The following is a 22,318-nucleotide window of genomic DNA, read 5'->3' on the forward strand; positions in this document are numbered from 1 at the left end:
GCTGGGCTTTCCTGTAAGGTGTATGAAATCCATTCCTTCAAACGTGAACATTTCTTCAGCAGTTGCCTCATGGGAGGTCCATTTGCAAAAAAAAGGGCTTCAGATGCGAACAGTGTGCTAATGAAAAGAATGTCCCTAGACATCTTTGTAGTCCATGTACTTTTCACCTACTAATTAGTGATCACTTTTCTGACCTCGTAAAAGCACAGGCAACCAGATAAAGCGCTCAGTGCCCTATGGCCTGCAGAAGACAGAAATAAGTCAGGCCAAGGGCATATTGAACAGGGAGCCACTTACCCAGTCCGTGGTCAGTCTCCTAGCAACAGGCCACAGCATTCAACAGAGCCCATCTGTTTACCAATATTTCCAATTAAATCATCGCAGGGTTTAAACTGCCACCAGCTAATTTAGGGGTGGGAGAGAGTTAACATTAAATTAGCAATTGATTTATGTCTGAAGGCCACTTGGATGCTGTTGAGTGCCTTTTGGGGTTTTAACCCTTTGGTAGCTACCTGGAGCTAAAGGACTTTCTGGTGTAATTCAACAGGGCATTTTGCTTTAATGTCAGGGATACCAGCTCAAGATCTCAACAAGTTGAAAGGATTACAAAGGCCACGAAGTTGGGTCAAACTGTAGCTTGTGTGACAGGGTCAGGCCAGATGGCTACAGGAGAGTGATATTTTTTTTTCTGTTTTCAAATTTGTTTTATAGAAGGCAGATATATTAGCCCCAGGTTAAGTAGGTCCCTTTTCCCTGGGTAAGGTAAGGTAACAGGGAAGGTTCCAGAACAATCAGGAACTTTCTGGAAACAATTAAGGCAGACAGGCTGATTAGAATACCTGCAGCCAATCAAGAAGCTGCTAGAATCAATTAAGGCAGGCTAATCAGGGCACCTGGGCTTAAAAAGGAGTTCACTTCAGTTTGTGGTGCGTGTGAGGAGCTGGGAGCAAGAGATGCAAGAAGCTGAGAGTGAGAAGGCATACTATTGGAAGACTGGGAAGTACAAGCATTATCAGACATCAGGAAGAAGGTCCTGTGGTGAGAATAAAGAAGGTGTTGGGAGGAGGCCATGAGGAAGTAGCCCAGGGAGTTGTAGCTGTCACACATCTTTTCCAGGAGGCACTCCAGACAGCTGCATTCTACAAGGCCCTGGGCTGGAACCCAGAGTAGAGGGCGGGCCCGGTTCCCTCAATACCTCCCAACTCCTGATCAGACACAGGAGGAGTTGACCTGGACTGTGGGTTCACGAAAACGGCTAAACTGAGGGCAGCCGTGAATCTCCGAGATGAGCAGATCCGCCAATAGGCGCAAGACCCACCAAGGCAGAGAAGGAACTTTATCACGCTTGATATTTAGATTTCGTAAAAAACAAGATTTTATAAAGAACCTCAGCACCAATAGAAATACTTCCATCTTCTGGATTTTTTTGGTTTTGTTTGTTAAGTCCAATGGGGAAAGGATGTGTTTTTTAAACAAATGAACATTTCAGCACCCCACGACAATCAGAACGTGGAAAGAAAAGCAATATTGGACTGGTTTATTTTAATTGTTCAAACTTAGTGAGATGGAAAGAGCAAGCAGAACAGCATAAAGTATAAGAAGTAAAACTAGGTTAAAAAAAAGTATTTTCATTTCATTAAATCTAAAGTGATATTGACATAAGGGGCTGTTTTTAAATAATTGCCAACTCTCTAACCAGACAGAATTTTAACCTAACAGCTGAGAGAATTAGCAGTTGTACTCACTGCCATAGCGCCCCCTATTGTCAGACCGTCTCATTGCAGCAATTTCAGCCCTCGCACCCCATGTAGGCAGTCTGCCTTTGAGCATGATTCAGTGCTCCAGATGAGAAGCATCTAGTTCAGATCCCTTACAGGGTAATAGAAATTCAAAATAGCATACAAAGTGTCTCAACAAATCAGCCCTTCCTCTGGGCTCTGTCTTCATTCCTTCTCCCCAGCTCTGGTATTCAGCACTAACCCCGCAACCCAAGTCTTCCTGAGGTGACTGTTCTCCTTCAGACTCTGGCTCAGGGCCCTTCACAGGAGTCCCTCTGCTTCCTGAACTCTACCCCTTTTAAGAGGGCTGTCCATGAAGTTATCACCTGATGTCTCCTAGTCCCACCCTCTCTGTCTGGGAAGCAACTAATTAGCTACAGCACAGGTGTAATAGATGTGACTAACTGTCTCTTATCCCTTTCTAGCCCATAATGGGGTTTCAGCCCATCACCAAGAGATGGTCACAAAGAGTGACTATAAAACATTCCTTAAAGCAAGAAGTGAGGTTTAGAACAGAAGAACACGCCAGCACAGAAGAAAGTGAAAGGATATGAGGGCACAGGGCTGAATTCTCTGCTGATTTAAATGGCCATACCAATGAAGCTGCACCAGTTTACACCAGCAGGGAATTTGGCCCTGGAGCCAGAGGAAATGCAAGGCAGGAGGAGTTTCCCCATGGAACCTCACATGTCAGAGCAGCTGAGAAGCAAGAAGGAACAGAACAGCTGGTGGCTAGAAGCCCCTAGCAGCAGAAAACAGGGAGCAAGCACAGTCTTAGCTTTAAATGCTTTTTCTGGAGCCCACTGTGTGCAGAACAGTCACCCACTTCTTGGCGCTTGTTTGTTTATAAGCACAACGATTGTAAACAAATGTTACAAACGAGTTCCATACAACAATGGCCAATGCTGCTCCTTTTTGCTGTGCTCTCCTGCAGATATTATCCTTGTCCTACTTACAAATGGGCAGTAAAGACAACAACCTATAACAAGGATAGTGCATGCACTGGGGTCCTCTGTATAGACACATACATAACCCTGATGCAATGGGGGCCCTCGCCTCTAGAGCATCCCCTCACAGCCCAGTGTAGCACTGCCATTGCATCTCTGCCTCAGTTTCCCCAAATGAGGCTTTTAATAACTCCACTAAAGCTTGTTTTGAACAGCGCCCCTCCAGAGGTGTCTAGTTTATTCAGTCCCAAAAGGCAGAACATCACATGGGCAGACCTCCGCATCAGCGCCTCCAGCTGGAGGGAGGAGGGGCTGAGTCAGCCTTAGTCCATCAACCCCCATTATGCACTAGGTCCCTTACCAGCAAGGCATTCATAAACTGGAACCCTCTTCTCAAGTCAGGGGCCTCTAGCTGGGGAGGGTCCCTCCTCTTGGATCAAGGTCCCCACCTGGAGGCTGAACCGCAAGGACCCTTTCTCAGAACAGCATATAATTCCTCTAATCTAGGACTTCTTCTGTTGCCTGGTGAAGCTCTTCGTGGGAGCCAGGTTGTTCTGCGATTTAGCATTCTTAGTCCCTTTCTTCTGGAAACTCTTCCACCCAGGAGCATTCCCCCTGGCTTTCTTTTGCTGCTGCGCCTCCTTCACTAGTTTTCTCCCCCCGAAGCCTTCTCTCTAGGAGCTTTCTCTTCCTACACTCTGGAACCATTCCTCTCCCCAGGAGCTTCTGTTCTCCTTGCTCCCCATGCTAGCTGTAGCTTCACTTTTATCAGGCCCAGGTGTTTCCTTGCCTAATTAACTGCTTCCCAGTTACTCAGTAACTTAATTAGTCCCAGGTGAACCTGAGTTGCCTCATTCCCTCTGGTGGAGCCTGTCAGAGGTAGTGTGGGCCCCTGATCCCTTCAGAGGGCCAGCTACCCTATGACACCTCCTTTGTGTTCCTCCATACCATCTTGCTGCTGTTGCTGCAAGAGCCTTCTCCTCTGCAGCTCCTGCTATGGGGAGCAGCCTTCCTGTCACTCTCCACCTCACGAGCGCCTTGTCTTTGTCTGGACTTGTTTCCTTTACTCTCTCTCTCTCTAATGTGCTTTATTATTTAATTTTATAAATGATTTTGAGGTACAATTAGTATGAAAGTCATTTTACAAAATAAGACCCGATCCTGCAACTGGATCAATGCAGGTGCACCCTCGCACTTCAAGAGGGCCTGATTGAAATCATGGGGGAACCAGGTTCTGCCTGCTTGGATCCAGTCGCAGGATCTAAAAGTCATGTTGTATATTAACACCACCAAAAAAACCTACCTGAGAAAGGAGTTTGTTGTCATCCTCCAACAGTTTGACTTTTGTTTCAAGTTGCCTGATGTAGTTGGAAGATGAATCTTTAAAGAGAAGAAAAAGAAATAAGATTAATCTCCCTGTGACACGGTTCTTTAAAATCAGTAATATAGTTTCACCATTAGACTCATTTTTCCTCTCACTGGAAGATAAGCTTAGAAAAGAGCTAAAGAACCATGCTCAGGGGTCACAGCTGGAGAGTCTAATGCATTAACAAAGAGGAGGAGACAGATACAGCAAGACCTAAAACCTCACGTACACACACGGATGAACATACACACCCAAAGAATTCTACCAGTGAGATCTGATAGGCTATTCTAAAAACACATGGAGTAGGCAGAAATAATGGGAGGGCACCAGAGTATAGTATAAGTCTCACATAACATGGCAGTGTTCAATTTGCTGATAGGCTATTCTAAAAACACATGGAGTAGGCAGAAATAATGGGAGGGCACCAGAGTATAGTATAAGTCTCACATAACATGGCAGTGTTCAATTTGGGGAGTTTAATAGACAGTTTAGCATTACAGTAAGACAGCACCGGGGTTAGGATGACCTGGTGCTGAAGACCTCTGTGGGTGGGTTGCTGCTGTGCAGAACATCTGCGTTTGTTTTGGAACACATTTTGAAGCAACACATATTGCAAATTGCACACAGAGAAATTAAAGAGAGGGCAAAATAGTTGCACCAGCTTTATCACAATTTAACTATTTGAAGGACATTCTTGCGCACATTAAGCGGTCTGTAACATTTTAAATTAGTCTGCAGTGTGTGTGTGATCTGTTTGCAGTGAGTTTTGCAGCTTAAGCAAGTGACTAACCTGAGCAAACTCTGTTCTGTCAAACGTATTTTGTAAAGTGGAGAAGACAGAGCATTGGACTGGGACACAGGAGATCTAGGTTCTATTCCCACCATGGCCATTGGCCTGCTGGGTGACCTTGGGCAAGTCACTTCACCTCCTTGAGTCTCAGTTTCCCCATCTGTGAAATGGGGATAATGATACCTACCTCCTTTGTAAAGTGCTTTGAGATCTACAGATGGAAAGCGCTATATGAGCTAGGTATTAGTATTTACTGTGAAATGGTGCAAAGCCACTATTCAACCATAACAGTTCACACTGGGCATGAATGAGAGAGGAACTGAGCAGCCTGCTGATTTTTGTTGGGCTTTGGAGATACTGAGCACTCAGGCTCAGACCCACAATCGTCTAGCAAGATGCAGTTAGTAAGAGATTTTCATACATGATCTTCCAAGGCTCATTCCTATACTACCTCATCTCTCACTGATGTCATTGGATGTTGAAGTTGTCCAACACCTACCAGAGATACTCAGCACCTTGCAGAATTCTTGCCAGGTCATTCTCTATGCAGGTTTTGCAGATCTGCTAGCATGCAACTGCAGCTAATCTCTTACGGTGTTTTGACTATTCATGGGAAAAACTGAAATATGCCTGAAAATGTCACCTTAGACATGTGCCACACTGCACACAAAGGAAGTGTAAAAACTACTCAGACAAGACATATTATATTCAAATACTGTATCTACTTACAGTACAAACTCCCCTGGATGACATGTATTGCTTTTATTTTAAAAATGTTTTGTATGAAACAAGTAAATCCAAATATTCCTCATAACAAAAACAGAGGATAAGAAAAGGCAATTTCAAATCACATAGGTCCTCTGAACAGGTTAAATGGCCTTAGGATCCATACAATACCACCTTGAGATACAGTGTTGTCAGAGTTCACAGACTAAACAGGCCAGGTATGAACTTGGCTGGGAATGAACAACTAAGAGCAGCTGTAGGAAGTCAATACTTGGCACTTTCCTCTCTGACGCCTCAATTCAGCAAAGCAACTGCTTAAGTAAGTTTTAAAGTTCCATCTGATGAAGTGGGTTCTAACCTACAAAAGCTTATGCCCAAATAAATTTGTTAGTCTCTAAGGTGCCACCAGGACTCCTCATTATTTTTGCCGATACAGACTAACACAGCTACCACTCTGAGGGTATGTCTACACTACGGAATAAGGTCGAATTTATAGAAGTCATTTTTTTAGAAATCGGTTTTATATATTCGAGTGTGTGTGTCCCCACAGAAAATGCTCTAAGTGCATTAAGTGCATTAACTCGGCGGAGTGCTTCCACAGTACCGAGGCTAGAGTCGACTTCCGGAGCGTTGCACTGTGGGTAGCTATCCCACAGTTCCCGCAGTCTCCGCTGCCCATTGGAATTCTGGGTTGAGATCCCAATGCCTGATGGGGCTAAAACATTGTCGCGGGTGGTTCTGGGTACATATCGTCAGGCCCCCGTTCCCTCCCTCCCTCCGTGAAAGCAAAGGCAGACAATCGTTTTGCGCCTTTTTTCCTGAGTTACCTGTGCAGATGCCATACCACAGCAAGCATGGAGCCCGCTCAGGTAACCGTCACCCTATGAATCCTGGGTGCTGGCAGACGCAGTACGGCTTTGCTACACAGTAGCAGCAACCCCTTGCCTTGTGGCAGCAGACGGTACAGTACGACTGGTAGCCGTCATCGTCATGTCCGAGGTGCTCCTGGCCACGTCGGCTGGGAGCGCCTGGACAGACATGGGCGCAGGGACTAAATTTGGAGTGACTTGACCAGGTCATTCTCTTTAGTCCTGCAGTCAGTCCTATTGAACCGTCTTATGGTGAGCAGGCAGGCGATACGGATTGCTAGCAGTCGTACTGTACCATCTTCTGCCAGGCAGGCAAGAGATGAGGATTGCTAGCAGTCATATTGTACCATCTTCTGCCAGGCAGGCAAGAGATGAGGATGGCTAGCAGTCGTACTGTACCATCTTCTGCCGAGCAGCCATGAGATGTGGATGGCATGCAGTCCTTCTGCACCGTCTGCTGCCAGCCAAAGATGTAAAAGATAGATGGAGTGGATCAAAACAAGAAATAGACCAGATTTGTTTTGTACTCATTTGCTTCCCCCCCTCCCCTGTCTAGGGGACTCATTCCTCTAGGTCACACTGCAGTCACTCACAGAGAAGGTGCAGCGAGGTAAATCTAGCCATGTATCAATCAGAGGCCAGGCTAACCTCCTTGTTCCAATAAGAACAATAACTTAGGTGCACCATTTCTTATTGGAACCCTCCGTGAAGTCCTGCCTGAAATACTCCTTGATGTAAAGACACCCCCTTTGTTGATTTTAGCTCCTTGAAGCCAACCCTGTAAGCCGTGTCGTCAGTCACCCCTCCCTCCGTCAGAGCAACGGCAGACAATCGTTCCGCGCCTTTTTTCTGTGCGGACGCCATACCAAGGCAAGCATGGAGGCCGCTCAGCTCACTTTGGCAATTAGGAGCACATTAAACACCACAGGCATTATCCAGCAGTATATGCAGCACTGGAACCTGGCAAAGCGATACCGGGCGAGGAGGTGACGTCAGCGCGGTCACGTGAGTGATCAGGACATGGACACAGATTTCTTTGAAAGCATGGGCCCTGCCAATGCATGCATCATGGTGCTAATGGGGCAGGTTCATGCTGTGGAACACCGATTCTGGGCTCGGGAAACAAGCACAGACTGGTGGGACCGCATAGTGTTGCAGGTCTGGGACGATTCCCAGTGGCTGCGAAACTTTCACATGCGTAAGGGCACTTTCATGGAACTTTGTGACTTGCTTTCCCCTGCCCTGAGGCGCATGAATACCAAGATGAGAGCAGCCCTCACAGTTGAGAAGTGAGTGGCGATAGCCCCATGGAAGCTTGCAACGCCAGACAGCTACCGGTCAGTTGGGAATCAATTTGGAGTGGGCAAATCTACTGTGGGGGCTGCTGTGATGCAAGTAGCCCACGCAATCAAAGATCTGCTGATATCAAGAGTAGTGACCCTGGGAAATGTGCAGGTCATAGTGGATGGCTTTGCTGCAATGGGACTCCCTAACTGTGGTGGGGCCATAGACGGAACCCATATCCCTATCTTGGCACCGGAGCACCAAGCCGCCGAGTACATAAACCGCAAGGGGTACTTTTCGATAGTGCTGCAAGCTCTGGTGGATCACAAGGGACGTTTCACCAACATCAACGTGGGATGGCCGGGAAAGGTACATGACGCTCGCATCTTCAGGAACTCTGGTCTGTTTCAAAAGCTGCAGGAAGGGACTTTATTCCCAGACCAGAAAATAACTGTTGGGGATGTTGAAATGCCTATATGTATCCTTGGGGACCCAGCCTACTCCTTAATGCCATGGTTCATGAAGCCATACACAGGCAGCCTGGACAGTAGTCAGGAGCTCTTCAACTACAGGCTGAGCAAGTGCAGAATGGTGGTAGAATGTGCATTTGGACGTTTAAAGGCGTGCTGGCGCAGTTTACTGACTCGCTTAGACCTCAGCGAAACCAATATTCCCACTGTTATTACTGCTTGCTGTGTGCTCCACAATATCTGTGAGAGTAAGGGGGAGACGTTTATGGCGGGGTAGGAGGTTGAGGCAAATCGCCTGGCTGCTGGTTACGCGCAGCCAGACACCAGGGTGGTTAGAAGAGCACAGGAGGGCGCGGTACGCATCAGAGAAGCTTTGAAAACCAGTTTCATAACTGGCCAGGCTACGGTGTGAAAGTTCTGTTTGTTTCTCCTTGATGAAACCCCCCGCCCCTTGGTTCACTCTACTTCCCTGTAAGCTAACCACCCGCCTCTCCTCCCCTCAATCACCGCTTGCAGAGGCAATAAAGTCATTGTTGCTTCACATTCATGCATTCTTTATTCATTCATCACACAAATAGGGGGATGACTACCAAGGTAGCCCAGGAGGGGTGGTGGAGGAGGGAAGGAAAATGCCACACAGCACTTTAAGCACAGCACTTTAAAAGTTTACAACTTTAAAATTTATTGAATAACAGCCTTTTTTTTCGGCAGTCCTCTGTGGTGGGGTGGCTGGTTGGCCGGAGGCCCCCCCACCGCGTTCTTGGGCGTCTGGGTGTGGAGGCTATGGAACTTGGGGAGGAGGGCGGTTGGTTACTCAGGGGCTGCAGTGGCAGTCTGTGCTCCAGCTGCCTTTGCTGCAGCTCAACCATACACTGGAGCATACTGGTTTGGTCCGCCAGCAGCCTCAGCATTGAATCCTGCCTCCTCTCATCACGCTGCCACCACATTTGAGCTTCAGCCCTCTCTTCAGCCCGCCACTTACTCTCTTCAGCCCGCCACCTCTCCTCCCGGTCATTTTGTGCTTTCCTGCACTCTGACATTATTTGCCTCCACGCATTCATCTGTGCTCTGTCAGTGTGGGAGGACAGCATGAGCTCGGAGAACATTTCATCGCGAGTGCGTTTTTTTTTTTTTTTCTTTCTAAGCTTCACTAGCCTCTGGGAAGGAGAAGATCCTGGGATCATTGAAACACATGCAGCTGGTGGAGAAAAAAAAAAAGGGACAGCGGTATTTAAAAAGACACATTTTATAAAACAGTGGCTACACTCTTTCAGGGTAATCCTTGCTGTTAACATTACATACATAGCACATGTGCTTTCGTTACAAGGTCGCATTTTGCCTCCCCCCACCGCGTGGCTACCCCCTCAACCTTCCCCCCTCCCTGTGGCTAACAGCGGGGAACATTTCTGTTTAGCCACAGGCAAACAGCCCAGCAGGAATGGGCTCCTCTGAGTGTCCCCTGAAGAAAAGCGCTCTATTTCAACCAGGTGACCATGAATTATATCTCACTCTCCTGAGGATAACACAGAGAGATAAAGAACGGATGTTGTTTGAATGCCAGCAAACATACACTGCAATGCTTTGTTCTACAATGATTCCCGAGTACGTGTTACTGGCCTGGAGTGGTAAAGTGTCCTACCATGAAGGACGCAATAAGGCTGCCCTCCCCAGAAACCTTTTGCAAAGGCTTTAGGACTACATCTAGGAGAACCGCGAATGCCAGGGCAAAGTAATCCTTTCACATGCTTGCTTTTAAACCATGTATAGTATTTTAAAAGGTACACTCACCAGAGGTCCCTTCTCCGCCTGCTGGGTCCAGGAGGCAGCCTTGGGTGGGTTCGGGGGGTACTGGCTCCAGGTCCAGGGTGAGAAACAGTTCCTGGCTGTCGGGAAAACCGGTTTCTCCGCTTGCTTGCTGTGAGCTATCTACAACCTCATCATCATCATCATCATCTTCTTCGTCCCCAAAACCTGCTTCCGTATTGCCTCCATCTCCATTGAAGGAGTCAAACAACACGGCTGGGGTAGTGGTGGCTGAACCCCCTAAAATGGCATGCAGCTCATCATAGAAGCGGCATGTTTGGGGCTCTGACCCGGAGCGGCCGTTCGCCTCTCTGGTTTTCTGGTAGGCTTGCCTCAGCTCCTTCAGTTTCACGCGGCACTGCTTCAGGTCCCTGTTATGGCCTCTGTCCTTCATGCCCTGGGAGATTTTGACAAAGGTTTTGGCATTTCGAAAACTGGAATGGAGTTCTGATAGCACGGATTCCTCTCCCCAAACAGCGATCAGATCCCGTACCTCCCGTTCGGTCCATGCTGGAGCTCTTTTGCGATTCTGGGACTCCATCATGGTCACCTGTGCTGATGAGCAATGCATGGTCACCTGTAGCTTGCCACGCTGGCCAAACAGGAAATGAGATTCAAAAGTTCGCGGTTCTTTTCCTGTCTACCTGGCCAGTGCATCTGAGTTGAGAGTGCTGTCCAGAGCGGTCACAATGGAGCACTCTGGGATAGCTCCCGGAGGCCAATACCATCGAATTGTGTCCACAGTACCCCAAATTCGAGCCGGCAACGTCGATTTAAGCGCTAATCCACTTGTCAGGGGTGGAGTAAGGAAATCGATTTTAAGAGCCCTTTAAGTCGAAATAAAGGGCTTCATTGTGTGGACGGGTGCAGGTTTACATCGATTTAACGCTGCTAAATTCGACCTAAAGTCCTAGTGTAGACCAGGGCTGAAAACTGAAGTCAGGGACACTTCGCACAGGCTTAAGTACTTTGAGAATCAGGGGCCAGGGTCTGAGTTAGTAATGTACCTGTGGCCCACCATAGTGTTAGGGGCACCGCTTTGTTGTGACATTTTATGATTGTTTTAAAAAAAAAAATCTTACAAATTTTGCCCTGAGAAAATCGGCAACCACCTGGCCAAATTCCTAGTTTGCTTCCCTAAATTCAATCTGCAGCCCTGATTGGAGAATTTATTCTTCACTTTCTGCCATACATGGCTTCACAGAGTTTCTGTGCACTGTTAAATAAAAATTTAGTGCCAGAGGTGAATCTATGTACGTACAATCCTGAATTTTTCCACAAGGCTTCAGGCATCCAAATTTGTGGAAAATGAGTGGTTTGGAAAAGCAGGATGCAATGCAAGACTCACTTTGCTGCTAAAGGATGCAGGTGCCTTGTGATTACCTGCAGATCAGATATCACTCGTCTGGACATATTTTGTACATCCTTTTGATAAATATGTAAGCTACTAGGATGAGCGGTAGTATATAATGCTACAGAGCAGTGGTTCTCAAACTTTTGTACTGGTGACCCCTTTCACATAGCAAGCACCATTTAACACCATTATAAATGCTGGAGGCAAAGTGGGGTTTGGGGTGGAGGCTGACAGCTCGCAACCCCCCAGATAATAACCTCATGACCCCTTGAGGGGTCCTGACCCCCAGTTTGAGAACCCCTGCTATAGAGGCTCGATATATGCACAGCTGGCTCAGATGCAGGTGCTCAGCTACAACCATACTATTTAGCAGGGTTTTTGCCTAGTTTACCTGTGCAGGGTGGACTTTGTGGGAGACAGCCCTCTCTAGACAGACTAGCTGAAGAACATAACATAAGAACAGCCATACTGGGTCAGACCAAAGATTCATCAATCTCTGTATCCTGTCTTCTGACAATGGCTAATGCCAGGTGTCTCAAAGGGAACGAACAGAGCAGGTAATAATCAAGTGATCCATTGAGACTAGGACACCATTCCTGCCCATCCTGGCTAGTCCCACAATTATTTATTATTATTTGTATTATGCCTAGATGCCCCAGTCATGGTCCAGGACCCCTTTGTGTTAAGTGCTGTACAAAACACAGAGCAAAAAGACAGTCTCTGCCCCAAACAGCTTATAAGATATTTTTGATCAAAGAACTGAATACTCCAAGTCCACTATGGCCAGAGAAACTATGCTAGAAACCACCTAACAACACCCATGTTTAAAAAGAGTTGTGAATATATACACCTGCATGGAGAGGGTCCTCCATAAGTGAGTTTTATTAGTAGGCTTCCAATCAAATGGATTTGTTCCATGGCAGGGACAGTTTTTGAATACGGATACTCATAGAAAGAGAAAAAATTTAGAGAGAAATATTATTTCTTTTTTAAAATGATGCCTATCATATGCCAATGTGTGCTTTCCAGACACATGCTCAGCAGGGCTGTGCAACCCTGGGGAAGTCAATGGGAGCTGTGGGTGCTATCATCTTTGAAATTCAGTTCTAAGATTTACAAGGGCTCTAGTTCTCATCAGATGACACTCTGGAAAGTCAGTCTGTGTTCAAATACAATAAGTGAACCGATCTTTAATTCTGCCCTCTGTAAGGGAACGCCAAATGACCGTAGTAAAATTAAACATAAAAAAACAAACAAGAAAAAGAATCAGCTATTTTGTTGCCAGCAGTAAATATTGCATCTCTGGCACGGCATGAGAAACACTCATCAGTACTGTCAGCCTCTGCACTGCACTCTCAGAGATTAATCACCAACATCTTGTGGACATTCTTTATTCTAGGTGGGTGCCAGCTGAGCAGTCAACATCATGATTTCAATTGTAAAAGACTCCATAACTCTCAGACCTGCAGGCAGTGCCACTCAAGCATTAAGCAGCAAAACCTATGCTGATTTCCTCCCCTCTTTTAGATCAAGAACCACATTCCCAGAATTTTTCTGCCTCTGACCTTCCCATTATCAGTACATTTTCCACACATACCCCCACCACCCCAAAAGCTTCATTTGAAAAAGGCATTGCAGACCCATCTGCTGAGCAGGAATGTTAATGGATCACACCCCCTAGCCAGAATCATTGTTCAAAATTAAACAAATCCCCCCCCTTCCCATCTCCATATTAGCTATGTCTTCAGCTTTTAGGAATGCTTTAACCCTCAGTCCAAATGCACACTCTTCTCATTTGTTATAGTGGCTCTACAGAACCGCAAGATCTTGGCTGTGCCATTAGGGAGGGTTTCCCAGCTAGAATGAGGCTCACTTCCTCTCTGGCTATTGCTAAATTAGCCCTAGCAGCTATCCCTGGAGTTCTTCAGAAGCAGTTGTGTGAGGAAATGTTTGCCTTAGGACCCAGATCCGGTATCCACCCATCCTACTCTCTTTCATTATTATAACAACGCCACACTCTTGCACAGCTCTTTTCATCAGTGGATTCAAAGCGCTTCACAATCTCTAATGCATTCTCACAACACCCCACTGAGGTAGGGAAGTGCTATTACCCTCATATTACATATGTCACACTCTGTGCTATGTAGTCATTATGGCTCAATATATTTTTTAAGAGCAATGTATAATAAACCTTTCCAGACAAGTGCAGTATAATACAAATTGGCTTGCTTGAGGGGCGGGGGTGGGGTGGGGGGGTGCTTCCATTCCTGGCTATTTAAAAGGGGAACACAAATGGACAGGGTCCCTGCACTGTTTGCCTGACTCTGTGAGCACATGCACCTTGGAGCAGGGGGATTATCACTGGCTAACAGAGAAACTATTCGGGGGAGCCCTGCTGGGAGTTCACCCCTGGTTGGGTTATACTTAGACCTGACAGCATGTCACTGAGTAGTGGGGGCATGTAGTAGGGAGGAGGCGTGGAGTGGCAGCATTTGTCAGTGTGGCGAGGGCAGAAACCGGAGTATGTGATCAGAAGGGTAAGTGCAATAGGGCATAAGGGGGGCATCTAACAGGATGGCAGGTTTCTTCTGTCATCAGACACTGGAACCCTGCATAAAAACACTGCGTAAATTCTGCTGTTGTGACAGGTGCTTGACTGGGAATATATGGAAAGTAGAAGCAGCTTTGGAGAGAGAGAGAGAGAGAGAGAGAGCTAGGAAACAGGTTCTGGAGGGAGACCCAAGAGACAGCCAGGCTTAGAGAGAAAGTTTAGGGTCAGGTCTATGTTGCATTGTTATTTTTTGAATTCCCAGTAATCTCAAAGCCAGAACAGGGGTGAGTTTGGACACTAATTCAGGGTCTGTGCACTCTGTCGAGGAAGGGATAGGGACGCAGTCCATTCACAGGGAACAATCAGAAATAAAAACAATGCAAATGAAAACTGAGGAGGAAGGTGAAGATTATAACTAATCATGATGCATTTACTCAGTGCTAGCACCCAAACTAAATTGTTTGTAGAGCTGTAAAATAAGTCCAGTTTCTTTACTGAGCCTTTGAAATGCTAATTGACGTAGTTGGTATCATCATCTCTGCTAGCAGTACCTGAATTACTCTCCGAAGTCATAAAGGAGCATTACTGTTATTACCCACCCTCATGAATATTTACTGATCTTTAAAAATATATATATTCCATCTGGACTAGGGTGTAATTCAACTTTGATATAATCTATCTGAATAACTTCTCTCCACACAGACAAACCACTTAATACTTATTACAGCTAAATCAAGGAGAGACAAATCACTCTTCCTTGTTTTAACTAAATGGCCTTAGAGGAGTGGGGAATTACCTAGTTGTTGAAGAAGGCATTTAACACACAAATTAGAAACTGTTTTACAATAAATTTCTCTGTGTCTGGAACACAGAACAATGTCACACACAGAGATGTTTGCAGACGCTAGGGCATTTCATTTCCCCATTTGAGATTTCAGAGAAAGCTGGATGATGGGCAAATAAGATGAACCACTCATATATTTTGACAGTTGTAACCATCATGGTTTATTTCCCTGTACATCATTTCTCAAATCTGAGAGAATGTGGGGCACAAGCTTTCAATGGAACTACAAGTTTAATATCAAGCACCATTTGTATAAGAAATCTTTAGAACATTGTCTCCATAGCAGACTGATTTAATAAAGTAGATTGTATGGATTTTGATTAAAACAGAGAAAAATATTAATGTAGCTGTCTACAAGAACAGAAAGAAGTGGAACATCAATTGAGAGCTGAAATGGTACAAATACATTGAATTACACATGATTTAATTTAGCAAAACCATATCAACCACTCAAACAGACAGAGTGATACTGCATAGGGGTAATAATTAGTTGGGATTTTTGCTATATTCTATGGAAGTTTGGACTAATTTCTCTGATATGATATACAGCTCCCAAAGGGAAGAGGTGAAAGACCTAACACTTGGCTCGGAACAAGCAGACCTAGTTGTGACTAAACTCTATGCAATGTATTACAGGAAACAATCTTGCACGAGCAGAGAGATCGACTAGATGGGACGATGCAGGGTTTTTCCATTGTATTCTTTCTGTGTCTTGTATATTTCAAATAGTGGGCCACATGTGATCCCTACTGTTGTGCTGTACAGAAGTGGCAGATTAGGCTACAAATCTACTGCATGGTTTCCACAAACACCCCTCTCCACTGTCTGCACTTGGAAGATGCTCCACAGATTTAGGGAGGTGAAGGGGGAGATTTACCCTCCATTGGGTTCTCTCACTATGGGCCATTTTCACTCAGTGAGGCACAGGAGACTTAATCATGGCAAGATGCATCAACATTTCCTCCCTCAGTGTACTGCAATGTCTATTTTCTCCCCCACAAAAAGTAGCTTTCCCCCCGCAGCCAGCACTGCCCCGAAACTCAAATCATAGGAAAGGAGAACACAGAAAGGGAGTATAAGTTCTGACACAGTTAACTGTCTGCTACCCTATTTTTCTTCCCTGTGCACAGATGCTGACATCTTCCTTTCCATTCCACTGCGCATTGACCTTTCCATTAAACTGGGTATCATGCAAAGACCCTCAACCTGTGCTAAATAAAACAATTTGCCAGCACTAGAGCTGCTTGTCAGTAGTCTCGTTATCAGACTTCGACTCCTCAGCACAATAGATCAGACTCTCACAGCTCCACGGGGTTTTATTTATTGACACTGACGATGAGGATGACAAGCAGGCTGAAATATGGGCCCGCAATCTGTCTTGTAACAAGGTTGATTTATCAAGGCGGTGTGATTCTTTCACAGAGAAACCAGAAAACAGGTCAAACCAGCATCGTTTCTTATTTCACTATGAAAGTGAATCTCTGAGAGGAAATCAGGCAGACCTGTAACCTTCACTTTCCCTATGCAACCCCAAACCCTCCTGCTGCTTCTAGCAGACCCCAACTTCCCTTGCCTTATCCAGTGCTGGTGTGCGTAGATATGTCTTCACTGCAGAGTTAATTTGGGTGATCCGCACAAAGGTTAGCTTAGCACAGGTGTTAACAACCACCTACCCTACCCGAGTTGCTGCATCCTCATTGGTGTCACTGGGACTTCTGGAGGCATATCCTATGGTTCTTTGTGCTGAATGAAGCTGAGCCACTCTCTAATTCTTTCCCAGTGAACTGGCTGTCCTTTTGGGCACATGGTGGGAAGCTGTAGGAGGGCATTGGCGGACTATCACATTCAAGTGTTTTAGCCTGCGTCCTCATTGTATAGTGGGCAGCTTACCAACCTGAACAAAAGAGGCACCTGAGCTCTGGGCCAGCCAGCCTGGGTTGAAAGCAACACTAAACTCAGGTGAGGCAGCTTTTGTGTGTGGACAGGAGGGGGGTTGAGGCAACACTCCGGTAAGAACCCGAGTTAACCCTGCAGGGAAGTCAGACCTTGTGTGTTTCAGGGGAGGGGTGAAAAAGCTCTCTGACCTGCAACTTCTACCTCCACCATCAAGTCTTTGAGGGAGTCAAGCTGGCGCCCTGCGCCAATCCAGAATCTGGTCCCCAACAGGAGCGTAGGCCTGTAGAGTGAGGCCTGGCAATTTTGAGGCACGCCGAGATTCATGTTAAGCTCAGTTATTGAATATGTTTAAAATGTAATTTAAAAAATATCAGACAACCATTTTGTCTTGAATCTCAGGAAAATCACTTGTCAAACAAGCTGCCAATTGTACATGGAAACAAGCTCATGCTGCTGCAAAAGATTGCTTAAGCAGGACAGTGCATGTGCTGCTGGAACTACTTAATTAATGTTTCCAAGTGAGTCTCTAAATACTGGTTCTGAAGTTTTACAAGACTGCTAATTCCTGCCTTGGTTCCAGTTCATTAGACCTGTCTAAAAGCTTAGCAGCCTCAGGTCAGTCTGTACGAGTCTGATAAGGCCTCCCTTGTGCTTTTACCCTCACTGCTGTAGCTTCCAGAAATGACATCTTCTTCAAGCATAGCAAAATATCTTCCCCACTATGACTGTCAACAGGAGCTCAAGAGCTTCTGATACCTTATCAGGCTTTCATTAGGAAGAAACTGATAGAAGAAAAAATATCATGTAGCAAAGAGAATGCTGGCTCATCCCTTTAAAAAGTAGCTTCTGAATTTTCTTTCTTGGTAGGGTGATCTTTCTATTACACTCCTAAACTTCTCTGTTCCTAGGGCAACCTTTGTTACTATTCCGCAAAGGATACAGCAAAGCAAATCACTTGTGGCAAAGCGTGTATAACTCGGTTACTCCACAAGTCCTATTTAATGGGCAAAGTAAATAAAGAGAACTGAAGGAGGAGGAAAAAGAACAGAGTTATTGATAAAATCTTACTAAATGTTGATGCTGATGTATAGCCAGAGTCCACCATTATTTATCCAGTTATTTTCCAGATTGCACTACTGCACCTAGCATAATGCAATCTATTTTCCTAGCACTAGGATTGTGCTCAGGGCAGCACACTTGGTCCAGAGGAGTGACACTGTAACTGTCCCACCCTACTATTTATGCTAAAAGCATCAGCAAAGTATCATCCTGATACTTTGAAGAGAGAATGGACAGAATCTTTTTTTATAGTGCTCTTACTACCTAAGGTAGTCAGCAAACAACAGACTGTTCCACTAATGTTCCTCAAGGTGGACAGGTAGGTATAGCAAAGCTTGTTATGAAGCAGTTACCAGGGGATTAATCCAGTATGAGTTACTTAAAGGTTTTCCAATATATGAAATTAGCCCCTGGTCTGTTGCCTGGAAAGTCAGATAATGCACATAATTCCTCCTGTATCTGCCCCCACCATCTCTACCACAGATTACGCTCGATCATTAAGGGAAAGTTAGGAGATGCTGCAATTTAGGAGGGATTAATCCAACTAGGCATGACATGAAGTCTACAACCTCAAAGCAATCTCTGGGGATAAAACCATTACGACAGATCCTTAATGTTATTTGACAGTAGTTTTTGACGTCGCTTACCTAGACATTGACACAGATTTGTTCCATGATATTATTTTTCTTTGTCAAGATGCACTTGGTATCCATATCTCTGAACATGAGCAGGGAAGAGTATTTTGCTTCCCACATCCTTAGCTACCCATAAGAGAAATGCCCTCGTGTGCCTGAAACTGCTTAGAATGGTCTTCCAATGCCTGCTCTTGTCCACAAGGGAGACTAGCACAGACATGAACTATTAAGCACCAGAAAAACAGACCCTCCCTTGTTCTTCCAGGTTTCCAGAGGGTGTGATGGGGAAGGAACATGATTATTTTCCTTCCTGTTACATTTTTCATACCCACACAGATCTAACGCTTCAAAGCGACTTTGAAGGCACTCATCATAAGCAAAGGCCTCATGTTCAGCCTTGTGGACTGCGCTTTAAATCCTGACTTCTGGTGATGTCCTGAGACGAAATGGGGATAATTTTTCAAGAGGTCCAGCCTTGGGCATCTTTAACAAGTGAACTTTCAAAGAGAAGTCTATATACTATGTAACTCAAGGGACGGATTAAAATAAAAGTACAGCAGCAATATTAATTCCCGTACATATGGGACCAGAACCTAGGGTTGCCAACTTTCTAATTGCTGAAAACCAAACAGCCTTGCCCCACCCCCGCTCACTCCTCTCCCTCCGTCGCTCACTCTCCACCACCCCCATTGCTCACTCTCTTGGGACTCACCTGCAGAGCCAGGTTGGGAGGAGCTGACGAGGAGGCTGCCCAATCGGGGCACAGCAGGACATGGCAGGGGTCGGCCCCCGGAGCAAGAGGGCAGAGTGGGAAGGGGTCAGTCCTCGTAATGAGGGGCCAGTGCAATTGGAGGGGATCCCTCCCCTCTCCCCAAATCCCCGGGCAGCAGCACCTACCTCTTAAATCCCAGTCCAGAAGCCACCCATTGCTCTCTGGCAGGTGTCAGCAGCTGAGCAGAGAGCAGCTTCTTCATTGGGCTCCAGCCGCAGCTGCTGCCCTTCCCACCCCCAAGTGGCAGAAGCCAGTTACTGAAGCCAACCGGACTTTTAGCATCCAGTCTGACCAGACGCTGCCAATTTCCCTTTCTGAATGGACACTCCAGTCAAAAACCGGATACCTGGCAACCTTAGAGCCCAAGTTTGTGTAAACTGATATCTACTTTAATGGAACAATACTGATTTACACCAACTGCGGAGCTGTTCTACCACTTGTACTGAAAAGTGAACTTTAATAAGCAGCGGGTCAACACAGGATAAAAATCACACATCAGAGTGCCATAATGTTTGCCATATCTACACAATAATGTTGTAGAGCCCCAGAAATATTTTTTATTATTATTACTATTTTACACATATTGTCATGTCAACTAGATTTGCAGAAGACCAGATTGGCCTGTCAGTACCAAGGCTATCTTAGAAATATCTAACAGTTTGCAATGTCCAGGCCAAGTTCATGCAGGTTTTTTTTTTCCAGTAGAGCTAAGAATCAGCACTTTTCCTGCGTGTTAAATTGTTGATTGCTGTTTAATATGCATAAGGAAAATAAGATGATGCAACAGCTGGGAGAATGAAAGAGGAATTTAAAACTTTGTAATAGCTCCATAGGCCGTGGGTGAGGCTAGTCCCTTGGCCTATATACCTGCTACCCATGAATAGCTGAAATTCCATGTTGTTATAAACCTACAAGAAAAAGACTGAAACGTGAAAATGAGTAAAGATGGCAAATTGGAGGGTTTGATCCTGCAGGGCTCTGCCCCTGAGCCAGACCTTGCATTCAGCAGTACAGGCACCTCCCAGGTCTCCAGATTTACTACAGAGTGAAGAAATAGTTCACTGATCAACACAGAAGCAATGTATTAAGTGACCAACATAACTGTCCTTATCCTATATCTCCATGCTATCGTACAGATGGAGGAGCGCTCACCAAGTGTCATACAGCCTGAGAGGTACCTTCTCCGGGTATCTAATTTTAGATACGCAGAATTAAATCCCCTGCTTTCGATAGCTTTATGTATCATGCTACTTTTCATTGGCATGTTTAACACTTATTACACAACAAAGAGCCCGAGACCCTTCATTTCACGCTATGATACAAAGGGCCAGATGTTCCAGATGTTCTACTGACTTTGGTTTCATCAACAGGGAAGGACACAGGTGAACAGAAAGTTCCGTCAGCAGCTTGCATTCAAGGAGCAGCGCAGTAAGTTGCTCAGAGACTAATGGGATTCGGCAGCTTTACTGATTAGGAAAAGGTTAAAATGACCTGCTGGGCACCCTCAGCTATTTAAGCCTCTTTTCCTTCCTCATGCTGCTTTAATCTTGGTAACATGGTCACGTGACCCAGCAGAAAACTGAAGCCGATTAGTGGCTTGCCACTGGCTACAAACGGTCAAAACATTGGATATGGTGTGAATACTTCAGGAAGAGGATAGTGCCAGGCTTTGTGCCCTCTTGTTGAGCACATCTGGCTGTACATTGCATCCACTTTTCTAGAAATCGCCACGAATGGATTCCCAGAGGGAAAATCCTACAAAAGGACAAACTTTCTCCTCATTTTTACCCAAGTAAATCCAGTCACCATTTCCCCACATTCTCCCCATCAAAATCCCTCTCACCACAGTTCTGTTCTTTAACAACCCAAACTACCAGCATCTTTTGTCATGGTCTCCATCATTCCAGACAAGGACAGGATAGGATTCCCTTTGTATGGAGTCTACCTGCTGTAGACAACAGATCCAATTACTAGATAAATGACACACTCCTCTAGGAATCCAGGACTAGAGGCCTGCTCCTTCAGCTCAGAAAACACAGACCTCTTCCTCTTGAGCTAAAGGAGCACTCCCTTGGCTAGTACTAGTAGCTTCTTATCCTCCGTGTGGGCCAGCTACTAAAGGATGTCTTCCTTGTACTTGCACATAGCCAGTGCATTACACCTGTAGCCCTGTGTCAAGTTGGATCTAAAATTCCATGCCAATGCCTCTGGATTCTGCATTTTCCTGGTGCATGCAGCAAGACCTTCACTAGCTTCATTTAAATTACAGAAATTGAGCTTTTTAAGGAACTGAATATGAAACTCATTAATACAATGCATACAGCAGCCCTGTGTAACTGATTATGATACAAGGTTCAGGTTATTTTACAATGTCTACTATCTTTGGTTTTTATTCTATCACAAATTTTTATACTGACAACGTATAACTGCATTGTACTTTTCAGAAGGAAGCTGGAGGGTCTGACAGTTAGATAAAGAATTGTTTGGGCACCTGGAAAGAAATGGAACACAATGTAGGATTGTGGGATAAGCACACTAATTCGATGTTTCCAATAAAACAGTCATGTATATAATGTAGATATTTAAATAAACAGCATTAGGACTTAGGAAGAAAACACTGCATTGGTTACACTCCATTCAATTTTTAAGGTTATCTTCACAACCATACGGTCGGATACGTACATATACACATCTATAATGACAGCCTAGATTCATAGAATATCAGGGTTGGAAGGGACCTCAGGAGGTCATCTAGTCCAACCCCCTGCTCAAAGCAGGACCAATCCCCAATTTTTGCCCTGATCCCTAAATAGCTCCCTCAAGGATTGAACTCACAACCCTGGGTTTAACAGGCCAATGCTCAAATCATTGAGCTATCCCTCCCCACACCTGTACACCTGAAAAAGAGCTCTGTGGAGTTCAAAAGCTTGTCTCTTTCACCTCCCACAAAAATAACCTTGCTTAGCTGTAGAACATTCCAAGACGATAAAAAAGAAGCTGCAAACAGTGAGTGTCTGATAATGCACCACTGAAACCCATAAGATTTTTAACATTGACTTAAATGAGAGCAGGATCAGACCCTGAGTGTTTCCTCCCTCTGCTCAAGAAGAATGAGCTTGGCTCCACGACAGCCCATAGAGAGCATGCTGCCATTCAGTGCCCTAACCCTTCCCA

General features: G+C 45.4%; 2 protein-coding genes across 3 annotated transcripts in view; both read right to left on the reverse strand.

The window, feature by feature from the left end:
- The window catches only part of CCDC85C (coiled-coil domain containing 85C), a 161,792-nt gene that overhangs the window by 58,655 nt on the left and 80,819 nt on the right, over nt 1-22,318 (reverse strand). For both annotated transcript variants that reach the window (XM_073349618.1, XM_073349617.1), the window contains exon 2: nt 4,029-4,105. In XM_073349618.1, coding sequence (XP_073205719.1) covers nt 4,029-4,105 — 77 coding nt within the window. The remainder of the gene's footprint in view (nt 1-4,028; nt 4,106-22,318) is intronic.
- Nucleotides 8,905-10,604, reverse strand: LOC144930589 (uncharacterized). Its single transcript, XM_078853020.1, has 2 exons — nt 10,019-10,604; nt 8,905-9,428 (listed from the first exon to the last, which is right to left on the reverse strand). Exons 1-2 carry the CDS (start codon nt 10,602-10,604, stop codon nt 8,905-8,907), a joined length of 1,110 nt encoding a protein of 369 aa, XP_078709146.1.

The sequence above is a fragment of the Lepidochelys kempii genome, chromosome 6 (genome assembly GCF_965140285.1).
Source record: "Lepidochelys kempii isolate rLepKem1 chromosome 6, rLepKem1.hap1, whole genome shotgun sequence".
NCBI lineage: Eukaryota > Metazoa > Chordata > Testudines > Cheloniidae > Lepidochelys > Lepidochelys kempii.

Coding starts and splice junctions, on each gene's coding strand:
- LOC144930589 (XM_078853020.1), bottom strand. CDS start 10,604: ATGCATTGCTCATCAGCACAGGTGACCATGATGGAGTCCCAGAATCGC. Junction 9,429..10,018: donor AGGCGGAGAAGGGACCTCTG/GTGAGTGTACCT, acceptor TTTCTCCACCAG/CTGCATGTGTTTCAATGATC.